At 39.9% G+C, this 26547-nt stretch overlaps 1 protein-coding gene across 3 annotated transcripts in view; it reads right to left on the bottom strand.

The window, feature by feature from the left end:
* Positions 1-26547, bottom strand: part of NFATC3 (nuclear factor of activated T cells 3) — a 133721-nt gene that overhangs the window by 78848 nt on the left and 28326 nt on the right. For all 3 annotated transcript variants that reach the window (XM_059998895.1, XM_059998898.1, XM_059998896.1), the window contains exons 2-3: positions 9240-10374; positions 7170-7332 (exon numbers count right to left, since the gene is read on the bottom strand). In XM_059998895.1, coding sequence (XP_059854878.1) covers positions 7170-7332; positions 9240-10374 — 1298 coding nt within the window. The remainder of the gene's footprint in view (positions 1-7169; positions 7333-9239; positions 10375-26547) is intronic.

Genomic DNA, 26547 nt, shown 5'->3' with positions numbered 1-26547 from the left:
CTGAAGAATAAAAACCATATGATCATCTCAATAGATGCAGAAAAAAGCTTTTGACAAAATTCAACACCCATTTATGATAAAAACTCTCCAGAAAGCAGGCAAAGAGGGAACCTACCTCAACATAATAAAGGTCATATATGACAAACCCACAGCAAACATCATTCTCAATGGTGAAAAACTGAAAGCACTTCCTCTAAGATCAGGAACAAGACAAGGATGTCCACTCTCACCACTATTATTCAGCACAGTTTTGGAAGTTCTAGCCACGGCAATCAGAGAAGAAAAAGAAATAAAAGGAATACAGATTGGAAAAGAAGAAGTAAAACTGTCACTGTTTGCAGATGACATGATACTATACATACAGAATCCTAAAGATGCCACCAGAAAACTACTAGAGCTAATCAATGAATTCGGTAAAGTTGCAGGATACAAAATTAATGCACAGAAATCTCTTGCATTCCTATACACTAATGATGAAAAATTTGAAAGAGAAATTAAGGAAACACTCCCATTTACCACTGCAACAAAAAGAATAAAATACCTAGGAATAAACCTACCTAGGGAGACAAAAGACCTGTATGCAGAAAACTATAAGAAACTGATGAAAGAAATTAAAGATGATACCAACAGATGGAGAGATATACCATATTCTTGGATTGGAAGAATCAATATTGTGAAAATGACTATACTACCCAAAGCAATCTACAGATTCAATGCAATCCCTATCAAATTACCAATGGCATTTTTTACGGAACTAGAACAAAAAATCTTAAAATTTGTATGGAAACACAAAGACCCCGAATAGACAAAGCAGTCTTGATGGAAAAAGACAGAGTGGGAGGAATAAGACTCCCTGACTTCAGACTATACTACAAAGCTACAGTAATGAAGACAATAGGGTGCTGGCACAAAAACAGAAACACAGGGCTTCCCTGGTGGCGCAGTGGTTGAGAGTCCGCCTGCCGATGCAGGGGACACGGGTTCGTGCCCCGGTACGGGAAGATCCCACATGCCGCAGAGTGGCTGGGCCCGTGAGCCATGGCCGCCGAGCCTGCGCGTCCGGAGCCTGTGCTCTGCAACGGGAGAGGCCACAACAGTGAGAGGCCCACGTACAGCAAAAACAAACAAACAAACAAAAAAAACAGAAACACAGATCAATGGAACAAGATAGAAAGCCCAGAGATAAACCCACGCACCTATGGTCAACTAATCTATGACAAAGGAGGCAAGGATATACAATAGAGAAAAGACAGTCTCTTCAATAAGTGGTGCTGGGAAAACTGGACAGCTACATGTAAAAGAATGAAATTAGAACACTCCCTAACACCACACACAAAAATAAACTCAATATGGATTTGAGACCTAAATGTAAGACCGGACACTATAAAACTCTTAGAGGAAAACACAGGAACAACACTCTTCGATATAAATCACAGCAAGGTCTTTTTTGATCCACCTCTTCGAGTAATGGAAATAAAAACAAAAATAAGCAAATGGGACCTAATGAAACTTCAAAGCTTTTGCACAGCAAAGGAAACCATAAACAAGACAACCCTCAGAATGGGAGAAAATATTTGAAAATGAATCAACGGACAAAGAATTAATTTCCAAAATATATAAATAGCTCATGCAGCTCAATATTAAAAAAACAAACAACCCAATCCAAAAATGGGCAGAAGACCTAAATAGACATTTCTCCAAAGAAGACATACAGATGGCCAAGAAGCACATGAAATGCTGCTCAACATCACTAATTATTAGAGAAATGCAAATCAAAACTACAATGAGGTATCACCTCACACCAGTTAGAATGGGCATCATCAGAAAATCTACAAACAACAAATGCTGGAGAGGGTGTGGAGAAAAGGGAACCCTCTTGCACTGTTGGTGGAAATGTAAATTGATACAGCCACTATGGAGAAGAGTATGGAGGTTCCTTAAAAAACTAAAAATAGAATTACCATATGACCCAGCAATCCCACTACTGGGCATATACCCAGAGAAAACCATAATTCAAAAAGACGCATGCACCCCAATGTTCATTGCAGCACTATTTACAATAGCTAAGACATGGAAGCAACCTAAATGCCCATCAACAGACGAATGGATAAAGCAGATGTGGTACATATATACAATGGAATATTACTCAGCCATAAAAAGGAACGAAATTGGGTCATTTGTTGAGACATGGATGGATCTAGAGACTCTCATACAGAGTGAAGTAAGTCAGAAAGAGAAAAACAAATATTGTATATTAACGCATATATGTGGAACCTAGAAAAATGGTACAGATGAACCAGTTTGCAGGGCAGAAATTGAGACACAGATGTAGAGAACAAACGTATGGACACCAAGGGGGGAAGTGGTGGTGGGGTGGTGGTGGTGGTGGTGAATGAATTGGGCGATTGGGATTGACATGTATACACTGATGTGTATAAAACTGATGACTAACAAGGACCTGCTGTTTAAAAAAAATAAAATTAAATAAAAAAAAATTCTCAGAATAGTGTAGAAATCTTACAAATATTCTTCTTAGTTCCTGGAGAGGGGCCACCTCTGCTGGTGGAAAAAATGTGGTCTCAGAAGTGGGCATGCACAAATAGAGTGTTCCATACAAAGCATACAGCTCTGCAAGTGTGGTAGAGTATGTACAATCAGGAATGTTTCTTTTTCAATTTGGCATGACCTGCTCTCATCATATAATGCTTATTTTCCTCTTGATATTAGAAAAAGAAAAAGAACTTCTGGATAAAGACAATGAAATGAAGTAGTATCACAATCTTCTTCCCCTAATACCTAACAAAATAAACAAAATGTATATGTGTGGGGGGTAGGAAACAGCCAAAAATCTACCAGTAATAACCAAATAAAGAACAACTTTGAGCTATAAACTTCAAAAGGGCAAGGGGGTGGTGAGGACTGTGAAACAGAAGACTCTGATGCAGTATGGCAGAACTGCTAACCAATCCATACCTTCACTCACCAGGAACGGTAATAGGAAAAGTGAGCAAATAAAATTAAAGAGTAAATTAATGGAATAAAAGTAATAAAGTGGGAAAATAAAATAGCAGAGAATGCTAACTAATTTGTAGCAAAGTAGATCAAAGTTCTAAGTAGGCAACTCTGAGGCAAGTCAAGGAAAAACTCTGCCTCACGAAGAAAAGATCCTGCATTCTGCTCCAGAGCCTTTGGCAGAGGCAAAAAAGGTCAGAAGTGCTTTCATCTTCCAGAACTCTGTGTTGTACAAGAGGAACAAGCAAAGCTCATGAAAATATGATACATACTAACATACTGGGAGTGGGCCACATACATGATATTGTTCACTTTCTTGAGCCAAACCCAACAAGGCCTATCCTAAACTAATTCTCTACCTCTTTACCCCAATCGCCTCAGGCTATAGACCAAAGCTCTCAAACAAAATGGGAGGAAAAGACAAGGCAATTAGGCAACCATAATATACATGGTTTGTTTTTGTTTTTATTTAAGGAAAAAAGTAGGAAATTATGCAAAAGACAGTTGAAAATACAATAAAAATGAAAACAAAACCTCCCCTCAACACACACACACAGGAAACAGAACACAGAAATTGACTGCTGGTGAATGCTCCACACTAAAAGAGTCAAGAATATAAATTCAATAAATCATGAGACCAAATATAATGATAAAATATCAAATGAGTGGTAAGTGGAGCCAAGGAACCAATTTAAAATTCAAAACACAAAACACAGTCGCAGGGGGCTTCCCTGGTGGCGAAGTGGTTGAGAGTCTGCCTGCCGATGCAGGGGACACGGGTTTGTGCCCCGGTCTGGGAAGATCCCACATGCCGCAGAGCGGCTGGGCCCGTGAGCCATGGCCACTGATCCTGCACATCCAGAGTCTGTGCTCGCAACGGGAGAGGCCACAACAGTGAAAGGCCCGCGTACCGCAAAAAACAAAAAAAGAATCCGCCTGCCAATGCAGGGGACACGGGTTCGAGCCCTGGTCTGGGAAGATTCCACATGCCGCGGAGCAACTAAGCCCGTGGGCCACAACTACTGAGCCTGTGTTCTAGAGCCCGCAAGCCACAACTACAGAAGCCCGCATGCATAGAGCCCATGCTCCACAAGAGAAGCCACCACAATAAGAAGCCTGCGCACCGCAACGAAGATCATCCCCCACGTGCCGCAACTAGAGAAAGCCCACGGGCAGCAACGAAGACCCAATGCAGCCATAAATAAATAAATAGATAGATAGATAGATAGATAAATAAATAAATAGGTTTACTAAAAAAAAAAAAAAATACATTAAAGTATCCAGAGAAAAGAACATAGATATGGAGGACTGACAAAGAAGTCAACGTGTGAATAGTAACTGGAGCCTCAGAAGTAAAGACAAAACATATAGAACAGGAAATATATAGATACATAATGTAGAAAATTTTTCTTGCAGGAAGGAAGAATCTCAATTTGAAAGGGAACATCATAGGTAGTGGGGAAGACTGAAAAAGAAACATCAACCTCCAGACATACTCTGGTTAAGTAATTTCAAGTATAATGAATGATATAATTTCTAAAGAAACAAGTTAGAAAAAAAAAATAAGTCACTCACAAGGAGAATATAAAACACTGATAATATTCAAAGTGTTAGTCTCCCTTTAAGCAGGGAGCCCTGGCAGTGGAAGGACCCGAGTCCTAACCACCAGACTGCCAGGGAATTCCCCCGTCCCAGCCGCGATTTTTTTTGGCAGGGAATCAGTTTTTAATTAAAGGAATACTGTGGAAACAAATCACTTGTACTCCCAAAAGATTTTGTTCATTTAAGCACTTGTAAATAACTTCTTTCACAAGGCAAAGATACAAGAAATGGGGAATTCCCTGGCAGTCCCAGTGGTTAGGACTCTGCGCTTTCACTGCAGAGCCTGGGTTCAATCCCTGGTCCGGGAACTAAGACCTCACAAGCTGCTCGGTGCAGCCATTTATAAACAAAGGTGGGGGGGGGGGCGGGCTTCCCTGGTGGTCCAGGGGTAAAGAATCCACCTTACAATGCAGGGTACCCTGGTTCGATCCCTGGTCAGGGAACTAAGATTCCACATGTCGTGGGGCAACTAAGCCCGCGTACCACAACTACTGAGCTCGCGCGCCTCAACTACAGCCCATGTGCAGCAAACTACAGGGCCCACGAGCTCTGGAACCCGGCGCACTACAACTACAGAGCCGAAGCGCCCTGCAGCCTGAGCGTCACAACTAGAGAAGAGAAAACCCAGGCTTCCCTGGTGGCGCAGTGGTTGAGAGTCCGCCTGCCGATGCAGGGGACACGGGTTCGTGCCCCGGTCCGGGAGGATCCCACATGCCGTGGAGCGGCTGGGCCCGTGGGCCATGGGTGCTGGGCCTGCGCGTCCGGAGCCTGTGCTCCGCAACAGGAGAGGCCACAACAGTGAGAGGCCCGCGTACCGCAAAAAAAAAAAAAAAAAAAAGATTATTATACATAGCCATTCTGATGTTTGAGTATATAAAGGCAACAAATAAACATTCTCAATCATGAAAGAATGCAAGGAATATAGAATCCAAAGCCCTCCTTAAACAAACAAAAACACTTGAAAAAGAAAAAATAAAAAAGAATTAGTAGTGGGCTTCCCTGGTGGCGCAGTGGTTGAGAGTCCGCCTGCCGATGCAGGGGACACGGTTTCGTGCCCCGGTCCGGGAGGATCCCACATGCTGCGGAGCGGCTGGGCCCGTGGGCCATGGCCGCTGAGCCTGCGTGTCCGGAGCCTGCGCTCCGCAACGGGAGAGGCCACAACAGTGAGAGGCCCACGTACCGCAAAAAAATAAAAAAATTTAAAAAATTAAAAAAAAAAGAATTAGTAGTAATCACTGAATCCAACTATCAACACATATAGGACTAAGCTAAATAACAGGAGTGGTGGGACATGAGGCAGGGAGATGTCTATAGATCTGTAAGGAAGAATAATATAAGCATCAAAATTCAGGAGGTAGAGGGTAGTGTACGTAGGCCTCTCACTGTTGTGGCCTCTCCTGTTGCTGAGCACAGGCTCCGGACGCACAGGCTCAGCGGCCATGGCTCACGGGCCTAGCCGCTCCACGGCATGTGGGATCTTCCCGGACCGGGGCACGAACCCGTGTCCCCTGCATCGGCAGGCGGACTCTCAACCACTGAGCCACCAGGGAAGCCCCCATATAGTTTTATTTCTGTTTCATTTTTTAAATGTTTCATTCAAGTAAAATTAAGGTTAATATTCAATTCTTTTTAAAAAAAAATAATTTTATTTATTTATTTATTTTTGGCTGTGTTGGGTCTTCGTTTCTGTGCGAGGGCTTTCTCTAGTTGCGGCGAGCGGGGGCCACTCTTCATCGCGGTGCGCGGGCCTCTCACTATCGCGCCCTCTCTTGTTGCGGAGCACAGGCTCCAGACGCGCAGGCTCAGTAGTTGTGGCTCACGGGCCTAGTTGCTCCGCAGCATGTGGGATCTTCCCAGACCAGGGCTCGAACCCGTGTCCCCTGCATGGGCAGGCAGACTCTCAACAACTGCACCACCAGGGAAGCCCAATATTCAATTCTTATGAGTCAAAACTTACATATTATATTTTATACACTCGAATATTATATAATTATAATAATTTCACTTTAGTTTTATTTTCTAATAAATTCAAATAAAAATTAATTACAAAGATGTTCAACATAATCCTATCCTTAAAAAAAGTCCATGCATTTTTCTAGTCATCCATCTAGTCTTCCACTAAACATACACACAGAGAATTATCTGGAATGTTAATCAAATGTTAACAACTGCTTATTTCTGAGGGGGTTAGATTTTAGGTATTTTATTGCTTTATTCTTTCTACTTTTCTGTATTATTTGGACTTTAAACAAGCATGTATTGTACTTATAAACATAACACAATTTTTTTTTAGATCAGAAAAACAACTATTTGACCATTATAATCTTTCCCCTGAGTTTCACCAGCTGGAGAGTCAGTCCAGGAAGAATATCTTTTAGCCTAGCAAAAAAAAAAACACCTCAACGCGGAATTGCTATCAACAAGGACACAAAACCTCAATGTAAGCTTTCTAGGTTTGAAAATTTTCACTCTTCGGGCTCAGCAGTACCTGACTGAATAGACCATATCATTAACAGATGTATGGTATCTGCAGAAACATCCCCAAAATCTCGTACCTTCACAACAGGATGTCCCCCAGTAGATGCTTTCACTGCTCCTCGGCTACCTTCAGTTTCATAATGGGCTCGATGATGAGTTTTAGGTTGCACTTCTATTTTCAGTTCATATTGTCCAAAATGAGTTGGTAAAGGCCAGTCTAGTGGAGGTAATGAAGACGTGCTATAAACAAAACACACAAAGATGCATTTCACCACGCTAGTATTGTCAAGCAATGATTCAAATTACTTGCACCAACATTTCTTCCCATGATCATTGAAGCAAAGTATTCAGAAAATAAAATAAAAAAAGAAAACATCACTTAATAAGTTATAACACTGGATATGGTGGGTGTTTAAGAAATAATTCTTTAACCTGAAGAATAAAATCAATTTTATTTACTTTTTAGTTTCGTATATATATTTTTTAAAAGGATAAATTCTAACATTTCATAAACTGTAACTTTCTCAAATATGTGTATATAATTACAAAAACAATCAAAATTTAAACAGCTTAAAGGGGAGAGGTTCATTTAGATATATTAGCATTGAAAATATGGCATTAGAAAAGAAACAACTTCTACGTCCACAGGTCAAATATTAATGGACCCAAACCTAGAATGATTTGTATTAGAAAGTAATATCTTCTTAATGATTGGTGAAATGGGACTTTAAAGGTCTCTTCTACCTTTGAAATGCTATCATGCCTACAGTAAATTCCTAAATCATTTCATTACTTCCTTGAATGTCCTCAGCCTAGCTTTACCAGCTACTCTGAAGATCAAAGCTATTAATTTTTATTAGTCTGAAGCAACAACTCAACTTCATCAACTCTCAGCGAGTTTCTGCACTTGTTCAAGCAAACCCCTAAAAAGATTAAGATAATTTTCAGATGCAAAGTGATGGGCTCAAAGGAATCTTCAATACCATAATTCCACATTATATTTTTCTAAAGATCTAGATCCAGAAATAAACATTCATACCAACAAAAAAACATTTTTAAAAAAAGTAAACAGACCCAACTCCATGTGGGGATTTAATACATGGTAAGTTGTCTTTTCTAATCAATTATAGACTAGATTGATTCTATAAATGGCATTGTGGTAACTGATAAGCCACTTAGAAAATAAAGTCATTACAATAGTCTTCACTCCAGTCCTTAGCCGGACTCACGATTCAAAAAAAAAAAAAATTTTATATATATATATATATAAAAATTTATAAATACAAATACTACATGTTATGTACATATATTATAAAAATTATACATAAAAATTTTGTTAGAAACTCGTGAGAGTTAGATTTTTTTATTTGTAGTTACTTTAGAGTGGGGTAGGCTTTCAAATATAACATAAAATCCAAAAGCCGTGAAGGAAAAGACAAACCTGAATATATAAAATTTAAAAATTCCTCTACAACAACAAAAAAATCACAAACTTATTAAGTAAAAAGACAAAAAATTATGGGAAAAACCACTTGCTACAAATATAAAAAGCAAATTTCACTTGTATATTGAGTTCTTAAAAATATAAAAAGCCTATTCCCAAGTGTTTTTTTTTTTTTTTGCGGTACGTGGGCCTCTCACTGCTGTGGCCTCTCCCGCGGCGGAGCACAGGCTCCGGACGTGCAGGCTCAGCGGCCATGGCTCATGGGGCCAGCCACTCCGCGGCATGTGGGATCCTCCCGGACCGGGGCACGAACCCGTGTCCCCTGCATCGGCAGGCAGACTCCCAACCACTGCGCCACCAGGGAAGCCCCCCAAGTGGTTTTATTAGTAATTTAATTTATACTATAATCAATCTTTTACAAGAAGCTTTTGTGGATAAGAAAATTCCTTCTAGGGATTCTTAAATGTAATTAATTTGCTATTATCTGCAATTCATTATACACTTTGAAAATTATAACTTTAGCCTATCTAAAGACACTTTTAAGACTAAAAGGAAAATAAATGTGGACTTTGTCTGCAAGAAATTGAAGAAAAAAAAAGGAGGAAGAAAAACGGTCAAATAATTCTATATAGATAATGTAGTTACATGCCACCAATAACACATAAACATGAAAAATGACCATCATCTATTTCCATCAACTCACCGAAATATAGGGGTGTGACCAGGCTTTGGTTTGCTCCAGGTAAAGGGTGAAGGAACTGAAAGAAATTGGTCACCAGATGAATCTTTCTTTAAAGGATACTGAGATCCAAGGCCATCATCTATTGAAGTTTCCCGGGATGGTGAAAGATTCCCTTGGTCATCTGAACAGAGCTCTAATTTTCCTGGTAGTACGGTAGCTTGATCTTCAGAAGTCTTCCTTGTTTTCAGAGGAATATCAGTCTCTACACAGTACTGAAATGGAAAAAGTGCAGGGCCAAGGCCTGATCCACCCTGGACAGAAGCATTGAGCCAGGTATCTTCTGTTACACTTCCCCTGGGGGAGTGACCAGGAGAAGGAACAGGTGAGTGATGAGGCGAAAGGGACCCAGCATAACAAACCTCAGCACTAGAGTGCCGCCGTTTCCCACAAGGGGAAGTAGGCCTTGATGAGGGTCCTGAGGCTGGCCTGGGGCTCAGCCAATTCTCATCAGTGACACTAGATCTAGGAGAGTGGCAAGGAGATTGCCTAGGTGACAAGGAATGTCCAAGTCCATACTGTTGATTCCAGGACTCTTCTCCAGGGCAGCCTCCTGGGGAGCCACCAGGAGAAGTCAGAGGGGATCCGAGAGTAAATCGGGCAGCAGCTTCATTCAACTCCGAATCCACATCATCATAAATATGTGAAAGAGATTCACAAGAAGACGCATCTGAGAACCAGCTCCTAGAAGAGATGCTGCTGGCAGGACTAGGACTAAGGGAAGACTCCCGGTAGGATGGCTCAAGAGGAAGATAGAGATGATCTCTAGAAGGCCTTTCCAAATATTCCCTTTCTGGGTCATTTATGTGTAGGTCATCTTCATGAGTATCAATTTCTTGATGACAGTTAGGAGAGATGGATGTAATTTGAATACTTGGGCACTCAAAGGGTTTGGGACCACCTAATGGGCTGTATTTAGATTCAGGAATTTCACAAGTTCCTTCATAGTTTTTGTGACCTTGGAGCTGAAACGATGATGACAAAACAGAAGAGTGAGACGGTAATCCATGATGTGGTAAGCAAAGTGGTGAGTTTAAAGTAGATGGAGGTGGATCTACATTAAAGATGTAAATGGATGCACAATCATCTGGCTCAAGATCTATGGGGGTTGGGGGGAGCAAAAAAGAAAAAAATTAACAAAACAAGAAATTAGAAATCTTAGATGTATAAATTACTAGATGAGAACGTAAATAATAATAATCTTGAGAGGAAGAAAGTGGGACATAAAATGTACATTAGCTCCACTGAAGAGTGGTGTATGTGTGTGTGTGTTTTAATGCATCTGATTATTTCTGCAGATATACATAATTATCACATATTTAATTTTTTCTCTTTTTCTGTATTTCCGTATTTTCTAAAATAAGAATCTGAAAACAATAAATGCTTTTATAAAAGAAATAATCATATCCATAATCCTAAAAAATACTCACAGAATTATGTAATGATATGATCATATAAATTCAGCCTCCTCTGGGGTCTGCAGGTTAAAATGGAGTAAAGGATAAAGCAGAGTCTTTGAAAGGTTTTTAATTATAATTATACACACTAGTTTATTAATGCAAAGTATTACAGACTGATATTCAGGAGACCTAGACACTAGCCTACCTCTGCCATTAGTTGTGAGCTTAGTCACATATTTTAACCTCTCCAAGGCCTCAGTTTCCTTGCAATAAAATTCAAGAAATGTTTATGATGAACAGAAAGAGTTCTTCCGTTCACAGTCACACCATCAAGAATTCATACCTTTGGTCATGGCAAACCAGGTTACAAAAGACACATGACCCCACTGGATCCTTCACCTCAACTAGAAAATAACTCAACAGGGCTTTTAACTATTGATTAATTGTTAAAGTAATCCTCATAAAGGCAGAACTTTTAAAATGTACCCCTTGCTAGAGTATTTAACACTAAACAAGTCCTGCCAAATTACCTACTGAGAGCACCTGCAGCAATAAGGGTATTTTTGCAACTTCACTTTTAGGGAGGAGCGATTATTTTCCATTTTCACAGAGGCAGAAGTAGTACTAACCCCTCATACAAGGTGTTGGTTGAACACCTTCACTTTTTCCAGAGATCATCACTGGGAAACCAAAGACAAAACTGTTCATAGATACAACAAAGAGAAGCACAAATCTGTAGCCTCTTCTCAAAAGTACTCAAGTAGATCACATTATTTAATTACATAAGTACCAGTGGAAAATAACAAACACATGTCTTTAGACTCTTGGTGTCATCATTAGCCAGCACCCTACAATTTAACTACCTCCATAAGTCCTAGATTTGGGAGCTTTTAAGATGTTCTGTGGTTAGTGAACATACTCAGTAAAGAGTTTTTACATATATTAAAACAACAAAACAAAACCCCCTAGGTTTAAACCCTGCCTCTGCCTTCCCACCACTGTGTGAACATGGACAAGTTACTTAACCTGCCTGAACCTCAGTTTTCTGAGGCACTTTTTTCTGTAAAACTGGAAGGCTGTGAGTAGAGTATTACCCGAAATGCATGGGACCATTTTAAGGCAAGCAACCTAACACAATGACTAATATTTAGCAAGAACCCAATACATACCTTATTTTTTTTAATTCTGAAATATTTCCTAATAAATTGAAACACCTTTCTAAGTATACCACTCACTCCACTCTCTCAACCCACTTACTGAATCAAGAGAAGAAGGAAATCAGAACTCCAAAGAAGAAAACCCATCTGTGACTTAGATAAAAAGCTGAAGGGGGCTTCCCTGGTGGCGCAGTGGAATCCGCCTGCCAATGCAGGGGACACGGGTTCAAGCCCTGGTCCGGGAAATTCCCACATGCCGCGGAGCAACTAAGCCTGTGCGCCACAGCTACTGAGCCTGCGCTCTAGAGAGCCCACGAGCCACAACTACTGAGCCCACATGCCGCAACTACTGAAGCCCGCCTGCCTGGAGCCCGTGCTCCACAAGAGAAACCACCGCAATGAGAAGCCCGCGTACTGCAACGAAGAGTAGCTCCCGCTCGCTGCAACTAGAGAAAGCCCACGCGCAGCAACGAAGACCCCAAGACAGCCAAAAATAAAAACAAATGAATAAATTTATTGAAAAAAAAGGAAAAAAAAGCTGAAGGGAAAAGCTATTAAAAATAAACAACAAGGACTTCACTGGTGGCACAGTGGTTAAGAATCTGTCAGTGCAGGGGACACAGGTTCGAGCCCTGGTCCGGGAAGATCCCACATGCCATGGAGCAACCAAGCCTGTGAGCCACAACTACCAAGCCTGCGTACTGCAACTACTGAAGCCCGCACGCCTAGAGCCCGTGCTCCGCAACAAGAGAAGCCATCGCAATGAGAAGCCCATGCACCACAGTGAAGAGTAGAAAGCCCGTGGGCAGCAAAGAAGACCCAACACAGCCAAAAATACATAAATAAATAAATTTATTTAAAAAATAAACAACAAAATGAAGAGGTCTGGGGGAAAATGGGGAGTGACTGCTAATGGATATTGGGTTTCTTTCTGGGGTGATGAAAATGTTGTAACAGTGACTGTGGTAATGGTTGCACTATTCTGTGAATAAACTAAAAACCACTAAATTATAAACTCTAAATGGGTGAATTGTATGGTATGTAAATTATATCTCAATAAAGCTGTAATAAATATATAATGAACATATATGTATATTTTTCACAATTAAAAGTATTTTTTAAAAGTTAAAAAATTTGCTTCTTATCTGACTATAAGAAAATCATCAAAGAAATTGTAAACAAGTGCTATCACCTCACATTTAACAATTTCATGTATGTCCTGGTCTACATGGGTATATATTTTATACAGTTGTGACCATAACAGTTTTGGGTTTTTTAAAAACCTTTTATTAAAGGATAAGGTACATACACAAAAGTACACATATCGTAAGTATATAGTTTGGGTAAGCTGTCACAAACATACACACCCTGTAATAGCTCCCTTTAAAAAAAAGAACACAGGAGGAGGGATAAATTAGGAGTTTGGGATTAGCAGATACAAACTACTATATAAAAAGATAAACAACAAGGTCCTACTGTATGGCACAGGAAGTTATAGTCAATATCCTGTAATAAACTATAATGGAAAAGAATCTGAAAAAGAATATATATATACACACACACACACACACACATACACACACACACATACATATCTGAATCCCTTTGCTGTACACCAGAAACTAATACAACACTGTAAATCAACTATACTTCAAAAAAAAAAAGAACATCTCAGAAGTCCCCCTTTGGCTCCCTTCCAAGTTATTACCTCTCCCAAAAAAGTAAACACTATATTGACTTCTAACAGTCTAGATTTGTTTTGCCTATTTAACATACAACTTGGTCTTTCAATTTTTTCATATTATATTGGGCTTTATAAAGTTTCTAAACAATTTTCAAGGCCATATAAAATGTCAAGTCAATGATCATAGTTATTTCCTACTTTTTACTCTTATAAATAATGTAGCATTGAACATCTCTATACCTATAGCTTTTTCTCTTCTTTTGAAGTAGTCTTCAAGGATAAATTAAGGGCAGAGTTACTAGATGACAGGGCACACACATTTTTAGCACTCCTACTACATAGAGACATTTGTTTCAGAAGACTTGTTTTAATTTGCAACATTGGAGGGACATAAGACAGTTTCTTCAACCAAGATGTTATTTTAAAATTTAGTGTAATTTAGGACTAAAATGGTTCTGTATGAAATATGTTTGTAGGCTGCAAGGGACAGAAAACTGAACTCAAAGTAGCTGAGGGGGAGGGGCAGTATTTTTCATCCAACAATAACAACAGGTCCAAAGGTAGAACATCCCCAGTGTAGGTGTTATTTCTTCAGTTCAACAAAGTCATTAACCAGTTTCTTTCTGTATTCCCATTTTGCCATTTCGCAGGTACTAACTTTGTCCTATTCACTTTTCAACCATATATGTGTATTTTGCCCTAAAACCACAAGCAATGTGATCATTCATTTAATAAATATTTTTTGAGTAGCTACTATATAGCAGGCATGTTGTAGACATTGAAAACATGAGTAAGCTTTACATATGAGTAAAGTCCCCATCCTCTTAGAACTTATATTCTAGTAAAATGTCAGGTGGTGATATTTGCTATAAGGAAAAATAAAATAAAGTAAGGAGAATGGAGTAGGGAAAAGGGGAAGTTAATTTAGATAGGTCAGAAAAGGGCTCTTTCTCCAATGTTTGAGGAGATACCAAAAGGATATGAGGAATGAGCTATACAGAGATCTAGGGGAAGAATATTGTGGGTATAGGAAATAGTGAGTGCAAAAGGCCTGAGAACGGAGTATTTTTGGAGTTTATGAGAAAAAGCAAGAAGGCCAGTGGGAATAGAGTGAGGAGATAAAATGATAAGGGCTTGGTGGGGGGTGGGGCCACTGGCTACTCAAGTAAGGCCTCATAAACCAGTAGAATGACTGGTTTTTATTACGAGATGAGAAACCACTGGAGGGTAGTAAGCAAAGCAGTGTCATGATTTGATATATATATATATATAATCTGATATACATTTAAGAGACTTGTTATAAGCCAGGTGCCAAATAATGGAGCATAAGGACCCAGGAGGTGGTGGGTTGTAAAAGTAGAGGAAACATTAAGAAGTGAGTTTTTTTCTAATTATGGTAGAGCTGTCAGAACTCGTTGATGAATTAAATGGGAGAAAGAGGGGACTCAAAGATGACACCAAGGTTTTGGGCCTGAACTATTACAAGAACAGTACTTCTAATTACTGAAATGAAGGAGAAAATGAGAAAGAGTTGAGAGATATGAAATAAAAAAACTTCACTTTGTACATATTAAATGTGAGATTCCAATAAACTTTCCAAGTAGAGATATCAAGTACATAGTTACATTAAAAAATCTCAGCCTGGGCTTCCCTGGTGGCGCAGTGGTTGAGAGTCCGCCTGCCGATGCAGGGGACATGGGTTCGTGCCCCGGTCCGGGAAGATCCCACATGCCGCAGAGCAGCTGGGCCCGTGAGCCATGGCCGCTGAGCCTGCGCATCCGGAGCCTGTGCTCTGCAACGGGAGAGGCCACAACAGTAAGAGGCCCGCGTACCGCAAAAAAAAAAAAAAAAAAGTCTCAGCCTGGGGACTTCCCTGGCAGTCCAGTGGTTAAAACTCCACACTCCCAATGCAGGAGGCACAGGTTCGATCCCTGGCTGGGAGCTAAGATCCTGCATGCCGCATGGCACGGCCTAAAAAAAAAAAAAAGTCTCAGCCTGGCCATGTAAACTTGGGAGTCTTATGAATGCATAGATAATATTTGAAGCCATAAGACCACAAGAGATGACTAGGGAGTGAGCTTAGATAGAGATAGATATAGAAGAAAGCAGGCCACAGGGAGATCAGCTGGGTGCTTTGCGATGACCTAGAGGGATGGGATAGGGAGGATGGGAGGGAGGCTCAAGAGGGAGGGGATATATGTATGCATATAGCTGATTCACTTTGGTGTACAACAGGAACTAATACAGTATTGTGAAGCAATTATACTCCAATAAAGATCTATTAAAAAAAAGAAGAAAGCAGGCAACTGAGGCATAGAGGATTCCAAACTTTAGCGACAGCGAGACAAAAAAGAATGGATAAGAAAGGAGAAGAGACAGTCAGTGAAATGGAAGAACCAAAAGTGTGGCATACCAGAACCCAAGTGAAGAAAGTGTTCATTCATTCAACTATTTATAATGTGATCAGTATTTTCTAGGAATTGTTCTAGATGCTAGGTATAAATAAGACATGCATGGTCCTTGCCCTCATGGAGTGTACAGTCTCAGAGGAGATCGACAAAAACAAAAATTAAAAATTATAAGTATTACTAAGTGGTGGGAAAGAGACTAAAGAAGGAACCTATTTTAAAGAGAGTACAGGGATGGCCTTTCTGAGAAGGTAGCATAGGAACCAGCAAGCAAAGAAAAGGGAGGTGGGGGTGGAGAGGCATGAGTATAAGAGCTCCAACACAGGGGGAAAGTATAAGCAAACACTGAGTCACATAAGACCTTGGCTTCTTTGAGGAAGCAAAAGGCCAACTATGGCAACAGTTAACAACTGAAGGGGGAAAACTGAAAGAAGCAAAAACCTAGAAGGATCATAGTAAGGAGTTTAAATTTTATTCTAAGGATAATATAAACCATCAAAGTTTTAAAAGGAAATGCATGATCTCTATTATATTTGAGAATAATTTCATTCAGAAATATATAGCAAATCTGGGATTGACCAGAACAGGAGGGTTTCATTTTTTGGATCAAGAGTTTAAAATGGGGACTTCCCTGGTGGCGCAGTGGTTAAGAATCCGCCTGCCAATGCAGGGGACACGGGTTCGAGCCCTGCTCCGAGAAGATCCCACATGCCACGGAGCAACTAAGCCCGTGTGCCACAACTACTGACCCTGTGCTCTAGAGCCTGTGAACCACAACTACTGAAGCCCACATGCTACAACTACTGAAGCCCGTGCACATAGAGCCTGTGCCCTGCAACAAGAGAAGCCACTGCAATGAGAAGCCCGCGCACTGCAATGAAGAGTAACTCCTGCTCGCCACAACTAGAGAAAGCCCGCGCACAGCAACGAAGACTCAACACAGCCAAAAATAAATAAATAAAAAATAAAATAAATTTATATATATAAAAAAAGTTTAAAATGGCAGATTAAAAAACTCACGCCTGCAGGTGCACAAAAATGGGACTATACTTAATTCCACTAAACTATACACTTATAAATGGTTAAGATGGTAGATTTTATGCTATGTATAGTTTACTAAAATTAAAAAAACAAAAATATAAAAAACTGCTGGCACCTTGGTTCAAAGCAAGACAGCAGCACCCAACTATACAAACTGTCACTGAATTATTCACCACCATACTTCTGTAGTTAAAAAAAAAAATCCAATTTTACTTAGAAATGTACTTGATAGGAACTTCCCTGGTGGTGCAGGGGTTAAGACTCTGCCTGCCAACGCAGGGGACACGGGTTTGAGCCCTGCTCCGGGAATATCCCACATGTCGCAGAGCAACTAAGCCAGTGCACCACAACTACTGAGCCTGAGTTCTAGAGCCTGCGAACCACAACTACTGAGCCCACAACTACTGAAGCCCGCGCACCTAGGGCCCGTGCTCCACAACAGGAGAAGCCACCGCAATGAGAAGCCCATGCGCTGCAACGAAGGATAGCCCCCACTCGCTGCAACTAGAGAAAAGCCCGCACGCAGAAATGAAGACCCAACGCAGCCCAAAATTAATTAATTCATTTTTTAAAAAAAGAAATGTATCTGATGGGCTTCCCTGGTGGCACAGTGGTTGACAGTCCGCCTGCAGATGCAGGGGACACGGATTCGTGCCTCGGTCCGGGAAGATCCCACGTGCCGTGGAGCGGCTAGGCCCGTGAGCCATGGCAGCTGAGCCTGTGCGTCTGGAGCCTGTGCTCCGCAACCGGAGAGGCCACAACAGTGAGAGCTCCGCGTACCGCAAAAAAAAAAAAAAAAAAAAAAGAAATGTACTTGATAAAGTAGCAAAAATTATCAATGTATTAAACTTCAACCCTTTGAGGGGGGGAAAAAGGGTGGGGGAGAAGGGAAGAAAGTCACCCTTGGAAGATATAGTTTCATTAAAATGTAATTATTGTACCAATGCTATTTTGTGTTGAATAATGCTGAAATCCACACCCTTCCCCCAAGTAAACTGTAGATGAAGAAACATTCTATATCAGAATGATGTCTTAAAGCATTGCAGAGATTTGCATGCAAAATTTGGGGGAGTGCTGTTTTATCTTTTTCCTAAATGTCACCACAGTCCAAGCTCTGGAAATGATATGAGCAGCTACTACAATCTCACTATGATAAACAGTCCTACTTCTAGATTTCCAACTCTAGAATTCTCAAATTCATGGTGCTTCAGTAATTTGACCATCTCGAGACATATTTGCCCCCTTCAGCCACCAGGGGGCCCCAGGCAAGCATGCAGTAATCTGGGCAACACAGGTTGCCTACAAATGTATTTGCTTAAACTGTAAAGCAGGGGTTGGTAAAATTTAGCCCACAGGCCAAACCTGGCCTACCACCTGTTTCTGCACAGGCTACAACCTAAGAATGGTTTTAAAATGGTTGGAAAAAATCAAAATAGTACTGTTTAATGACACAAAATAATGTGAAATTCAAATTCTGGTGTCCACAAATGAAGTTTTATTGGAATATAGCCATGCTCATTCATTTATATACAACCTATGGTTACTTTCATGGAACAAAAGTAGAGCTGAGTAGCTGTGAGAGATAATGCTTCCCACTGTTACTTGGTGCACTAACAAACTGCAGTGACACAGTTCTATGTGCATTCTGAGTGCAAAGCATATTGATGTATTGCAACATTTTTTAAAACTTACTGGTACATACCTATCACTAAAAAACAGGAAAGAAAAAAAAAAAAAGGAAAGAGAAAAGTGGACTTCAAATTGAATGCCATGCTTTTAAGGCACAGTAGAGTGTGAGTTATCTTCTTATCAAATTAGATGGCAAAGAATTATGTTTATTGTGCAATAACATTATGGCTGTGCTATAAGAATACCTTATACATCAGCATTACCAGTAAGCATTCATCACAATACTCCCAACTAACAGGAAAACAAGAGAAAAAATGAGAAAAAACAGAATAGCTTATCACAGCAGGATTTCTTCAGAAGAAGAAAAAATTAAAATGAGGCTGCAACCAAAGAAAGTTTCTGAATGGCTCGTCTGTTAGGCAAGCAAAGAAAGCCACTTACTATTGGTAATTTACTTAAATTGTGTCTGACTGCAGCAACTGAAGAAACTTCAGAGAAAATAAACCAGTAAAGGGCTTCCCTGGTGGCGCAGTGGTAGAGAGTCTGCCTGCCAATGCAGGGGACATGGGTTCGTGCCCCGGTCCGGGAAGATCCCACATGCCGTGGAGCGGCTGGGCCCGTGAGCCATGGCGGCTGAGCCTGCGCGTCCAGAGCCCGTGCTCCGCAACGGGAGAGGCCACAAGAGTGAGAGGCCCACGTACCAACCAATCAATCAGTCAATCAATAAATAAACTAGTAAAGACTATCAGCAAGGATGGTTGGTTGAAAAATTGAGGACACTGGTAGCAACATCAAGAGGCAATTACAAAACAAAAGGTTTCAAGGTTCTCCTTGGCTCCTGCTGTGTAACCAAATGTTACTGACTTTACTTAATTATTATTTACTTGAAGACTCAATGCAGAGTTTAAACTGAAAAATTAGCCTTCTATGAATAGTTTGCATGGAACAACTTCAGGCAAGAATATTTTCAAAGTTGAGAAAATAGTTTAGTACAATCTAAGTGTACTCTGTTAGGATGTGTTATAACTGGTATTGGTAGAAATATGTACGAGAATACTATGAACAACTGCATACCACCAACTTAGACAATCTACAAGAAATGGGCAAATTCTTACAAACACAAAAATTACCAATAATGACTCAGAAGAAACAGAAAATCTCAAGAGACCTATATCAAGTAAAGAGATTGAATGAGTAGCCAAAAAATCTCCCAACAAAAGAAGTCCAGGACAACATGGCTTCTACCAAACATTTAGATAAGAATTAACAGCAATCCTTCTCAAACTCTTCCAAAAAACAGAAGAGTAGAGAACACTTCCTAACATTCTACAAGCCCAGTTTTACCCTGATACCAAAACAAGACAAAAATACCACAAGAAAACTACAAGCCAATACCTCTTATAAATACAGATGCAAAAATTCTCAACAAAATACTAACCAAATCTAATACCACATTATAAGGACCAAATGGAATTTATCCCAGGAATGTAAGGGTGGGTCAACATACAAAAATCAATTACCACATTACCAAAATGAAAGAAAAAACCACACAATCATCTGAATTAACACAGAAAAGGTATTTGACAGAATTCAATACCCTATCATGATGAAAAAAAAAGAAAACTCAGCAAACTAGGAAAAGAAGGGAAGTCCTTAAAATGATCAAGGGTGTTTATGAAAAACCCACAGCTAACATCATACTTAATGATGAAAAACAGAAGGCTTTCCCCCCTCAAATCAGGAACAAGACAAAGACGCCTGCTTTCACCACTGCTATTCAACATTATACTGGAAACTCCTAGCCAGCAATTAGGCAATAAAAAGAAATAGAAAGGGGCTTCCCTGGTGGCACAGTGGTTGAGAGTCTGCCTGCCGATGCAGGGGACATGGGTTCGTGCCCGGGGCCGGAAATATCCCACATGCCGCGGAGCGGCTGGGCCCGTGAGCCATGGCTGCTGAGCCTGCGTGTCCAGAGCCTGTGCTCCGCAACGGGAGAGGCCACAACAGTAAGAGGCCCGCGTACCGCAAAGAAAAAAAAAAAAAGAAATAGCATCCAATTCGGAAAGGAAGAGGTAAAACTATCTCTGTTTGCTGATGACATGATTCTATATATAGAAAATCTCACAGAATCCACAAAACGCAACTAGAGCTAATAAACAAATTCAGGAAAGTTGCAGGATAGAAGATTAACACATGAAATTCAGTTGTGCTTCTATATGCTGCAATGAACAATCGAAAAAGGAAACTAAGAAAATTCTATTTACAATAGCCTCCAAGAGAATATAATACTTAGGAATAAATTTAACCAAAAATACTTGCACACTAAAAACTACAAAATTTTGCTGAAAGAAATTAAAGAAAACCTAAATAAATGGTAAGAGACTTCCCTTGTTCATGAATTGGAAGACTTTAATATTGTTAACACTGCAATACTCCACAAAGCAATATACAGAGTCAATACAATCTCTACCAAAATTTCAGTAGCTTTTTCTGCATAAATGCAAAGACCAATCCTCAAATTTATACATAACTGAAAGGGGCCTAGAACAGCCAAAATAATATTGAAAGTGAAAAACGAAGCAGGAGGACTCATACTTCACAATTCAAAACTTACTACGAAACGACAGTAATCAGAACAGTGTGGTACTGGCACAAGGAAAATCATATAAACTAATGGAACAAACAGAACTGAGAGTCCAGAAATAAACCCAAAACATCTACGGACAATTGATTTTTTTTAATACCATTTTTAAAGGTTACAGTCCATTTACAGTTATTACAAAATATTGGCTATATTCCTCATATTGTATAATACATTCTTGTAGCTTATCTTACACCCAATACTTTTAACCTCCCACTCCTCCATTCCTATACTGCCCCCACCCCTGCCCACTGGTAACCACTAGCCTGTTCTCTATATCTGAGAGTTTGCTTCTTTGTTGTTATATTCACTAGTTTGTTGTATTGGGTTGCCCAAAAAATTCGTTCGGGTGGTTCCATAACATCTTACAGAAAACCCAAACGAACTTTTTGGCCAACCCAATATTTTTTAGATTCCACATGTAAGTGACATCATATAGCATTTGTCTTTCTCTGTCTGACGTATTTCACTTAGCATAATGTATGGCCAACTGATTTTTTTTCCTTTTTTTAAAACTGAAGTATAGTTGATTCAAAATGTTGTTAGTTTCAGGTGTACAGCAAAATGATTCAGTTATACTTATATATATCTATTCTTTTTCAGATTTTTTTCCATTATAGGTTATTACAAGATATTGAATATAGTTCCCTGTTCTATATAGTAGGTTCTTGTTGTTTATCTATTTTTTTACATAGTAGTGTCTATCTGTTAATCCCAAACTCCTAATTTATCCCTCTCCACCCTTTTCCCCTTTAGTAACCATACACTTGTTTTCTATGCCTGTGAGTCTATTTCTGTTTTGTAAATAAGTTGATTTTTATCATTTTATTATAAGTGATATCATATGATACTTGTCTTTCTGTCTTACTACTTCACTTAATATGATAATCTCTAGGTCCATCCATGTTGCTGCAAATAGCATTATTTCATTCTTTTTTATAGCTGAGTACCATTCCATTGTATATGTGTGTGTGTATACATGTATATATATATATATATACACACACACATGTATACACACCACATCTTCTTTATCCACTCATCTGTCGATGGACATTTATGTTGCTTCCATGTCTTGGCTACTGTAAATAGAGTTACTATGAACACTGCAGTGCATGTATCTTTTTGAATTAGAGTTTTCGTCTTTTCTGTATATATGCCCAGGAGTGAGATTGCTAGATCATATGGTAACTCTATTTTTAATTTTTTAAGGAACCTCCATACTGTTCTCCATAGTGGCTGCACCAATTTACTTTCCCACCAACAGTGTAGGAGGGTTCCCTTTTTTCCACACCCTCTCCAGCATTTATTATTTGTAGACTTTTTGATGATGGCCATTCTAACCAGTGTGAGGTGATACCTCACTGTAGTTTTGATTTGCATTTCTCTAATAATTAGTGTGTTGAGCATCTGGCCAACTGATTTGTGACAAGGGTGCTAAGACAACTCAATGCAGAAAGAACAGTCCCTTCAACAAATGGTGCTGGGACAACTGAATAACCACATACAAAAGAATGAAGTTTAACCCCACCTCACATCATACACAAAAATTAACTCAAAATGGATCAATGACCTAAATATAAGAGCTAGACCCATAAAACTTTTAGAAGAAAATATAGGTGTATACTTTCATGACCTCAGATTTGACATGTATTCTTAAATTTGACACTAAAAGTATGAGCAACAAAAGAAAAACTAGATGGAATGGACTTCATAAAAATTAAAAACTTTTGTGCTTCAAAAGATACTACTGGAGGAGGAGCCAAGATGGCGGAGTAGAAGGACATGCTCTCACTCCCTCTCATGAGAACACCAGAATCACAACTAGCTGCTGGACAATCATCGACAGGAAGACACTGGAACTCACCATAAAAGATATCCCACATCCAAAGACAAAGGAGAAGCCACAATGAGATGGTAGGAGGGGTGCAATCACAGTAAAATCAAACCCATAACTGCTGGGTGGGTGACTCACAGACTGGAGAACATTTATACCACTGGAGTGAAGGTTCTGAGCCCCACGCCAGGCTTCCCAACCTGGGGGTCCGGCAGCGGGAGGAGGAATTCCTAGAGAATCAGACTTTGAAGCCTAGTGGGATTTGACTGCAGGACTTCGACAGGACTGGGGGAAACAGAGACTCCACTCTTGGAGGGCACACACAAAGTAGTGTGTGCATCAGGACTCAGGGGAAGGAGACGTGACCCCAGGGGAGACTGAACCAAACCTACCTGCTAGTGTTGGAGGGTCTTCTGCAGAGGCGGGGGGGTGGCTGTGGCTCACCGTGGGGAAAGGACACTGGAAGCAGAAGTTCTGGGAAGTACTCCTTAGCATGAGCCCTCCCAGAGTCTGTCATTAGTCCCACCAAAGAGCCCAGGTAGGCTCCAGTGTTGGGTTGCCTCAGGCCAAACAACCAACAGGGAGGAAAACCAGCCCCACCCGTCAGCAGTCAAGCAGATTAAAGTTTTACTGAGCTCTGCCCACCAGAGCAACACCCAGCTCTAACCACCACAGTCCCTCCCATCAGTAAACTTGCACAAGCCTCTTAGATAGCCTCATCCACCAGAGGGCAGACAGCAGAAGCAAGAAGAACTACAATCCTGCAGCCTGTGGAACAAAAACCACATTCACAGAAAGATAGACAAGATGAAAAGGCAGAGGGCTATGTACCAGATGAAGGAACAAGATACAACCCGAGAAAAACAACTAAATGAAGTGGAGATAGGCAACCTTCCAGAAAAAGATTTCAGAATAATGATAGTGAAGATGATCCAGAACCTCGGAACAAGAGGGGAGGCAAAGATCGAGAAGATGCAAGAAATATTTAACAAAGACCTAGAAGAATTAAAGAACAAACAAACAGAGATGAACAATACAATAACTGAAATGAAAACTACACTAGAAGGAATCAATAGCAGAATAACTGAGGCAGAAGAACGGATAAGTGACCTGGAAGACAGAATGGTGGAATTCACTGCTGCAGAACAGAATAAAGAAAAAAGAATGAAAAGAAACGAAGACAGCCTAAAAGACCTCTGGGACAACATTAAATGCAACAACATTCGCATTATAGGGGTCCCAGAAGCAGAAGAAAGAAAGGACCAGAGAAAATATTTGAAGAGATTATAGTGGAAAACTTCCCTAACATGGGAAAGGAAATAGCCAACCAAGTCCAGGAAGCACAGAGAGTCTCATACAGGATAAAAACAAGGAGAAACACGCCAAGACACACAGTAATCAAATTGGCAAAAATTAAACACAAAGAAATATTTATTGAAAGCAGCAAGGGAGAAACGACAAATAACATAAGGGAACTCCATAAGGTTAACAGCTGATTTCTCAGCAGAAACTCTATAAGCCAGAAGGGAATGACATGTTATACCTAAAGTGATGCAAGGGAAGAACCTACAACCAAGATTACTCTACCCAGCAAGGATCGCATTCAGATTTGATGGAGAAATCAAAAGCTTTACAGACAACCAAAGATAACAGAATTCAGCACCACCAAAACAGCTCTACAACTAATGCTAAAGGAACTTCTCTAGGTGGGAAACACAAGAGAAGAAAAGGACCTACAAAAAAAACCCAAAATAATTAAGAAAATGGTCATAGGACCATGCATATCAATAATTACCTTAAACGTGAATAGATTAAATGCTCCAACCAAAAGACACAGGTTTGCTGAATGGATACAAAAACAAGACCCATCTATATGCTGTCTACAAGAGACCCACTTCAGACCTAGGGACACATTCAGACTGAAAGTGAGGGGATGGAAAAAGATATTCCATGCAAATGGAAATCAAAAGAAAGCCGGAGTAGCAATACTCATATCAGATAAAATAGACTTTAAAATAAAGAATGTTACAAGAGACAAGGAAGGACACCACATAATGATCAAGGGATTAATCCAAGAAGATATAACAATTACAAATATATATGCACCCAACATAGGAGCACCTCAATACACAAGGCAACTGCTAAAAGCTATAAAAGAGGAAATCGGGGCTTCCCTGGTGGCACAGTGGTTGAGAGTCCGCCTGCCGATGCAGGGCACACGGGTTTGTGCCCCGGTCCGGGAAGACCCCACATGCTGCGGAGCGGCTGGGCCTGTGAGCCATGGCCGCTGAGCCTGCGCGTCCAGAGCCTGTGGTCCGCAATGGGAGAGGCCACAACAGCGAGAGGCCCGCATACAGCAAAAAAAAAAAAAAAAAAAAAAAAAGAGGAAATCGACGGTAACACTTTAACACCTCACTTACACCAATGGACAGATCATCCAACATGAAAATAAATAAGGAAACAGAAGCTTTAAATGACACAATAGACCAGATAGATTTCATTTATATTTATAGGACATTCCATCCAGAAACAGCAGATTACACTTCTTTCTCAAGTGCACACGGAACATGCTCCAGGATAGATCACATCTTGGGTCACAAATCAAGCCTCAGTAAATTTAAGAAAATTGAAATCATATCAAGCATCTTTCCTGACCACAACGCTATGAGATTAGAAATGAATTACAGGGAAAAAAACGTAAAAACCACAAACACATGGAGGCTAAACAATATGTTACTAAATAACCAAGAGATCACTGAAGAAATCAAAGAGGAAATCAAAAAATACCTAGAGACAAATTACAATGAAAACACGATGATCCAAAACCTATGGGATGCAGCAAAAGCAGTTCTAAGAGGGAAGTTTATAGCTATACAAACCTACCTAAAGAAGCAAGAAAAATCTCAAATAAACAATCTAACTTTACACCTAAAAGAACTAGAGAAAGAACAAACAAAACCCAAAGTTAGCACAAGGAAAGAAATCATAAAGATCAGAGCAGAAATAAATGAAATAGAAACAAAGAAAACAATAGCAAACATCAATAAAACGAAAAGCTGGTTCTTTGTGTAGATAAACAAAATCGATAAACCATTAGCCAGAATCATCAAGAAAAAGAGGGAGAGGACTCAAATCAATAAAATTAGATAAGAAAAAGGAGAAGTTACAACGGACACTGCAGAAATACAAAGCATCCTAAGAGACTACTACAAGCAACTCTATGCCAATAAAATGGACAACCTGGAAGAAATAGACAAATATTTAGAAAGGTATAACCTTCCAAGACTGAACCAGGAAGAAATAGAAAATATGAACAAACCAATCACAAGTAATGAAATTGAAACTGTGATGAAAAATCTTCCAACAAACAAAAGTCCAGGACCAGATGGACTCACAGGTGAATTCCAGCAAACATTTAGAAAAGAGCTAACACTCATCCTTCTCAAACTCTCAAACCCTGCTATCAAAACCAGAC

The sequence above is a fragment of the Delphinus delphis genome, chromosome 20 (genome assembly GCF_949987515.2).
Source record: "Delphinus delphis chromosome 20, mDelDel1.2, whole genome shotgun sequence".
NCBI classification, from domain to species: domain Eukaryota; kingdom Metazoa; phylum Chordata; class Mammalia; order Artiodactyla; family Delphinidae; genus Delphinus; species Delphinus delphis.
Note: the sequence above shows the minus strand (reverse complement) of the source record. Positions and strands in the feature narration are given on the sequence as shown.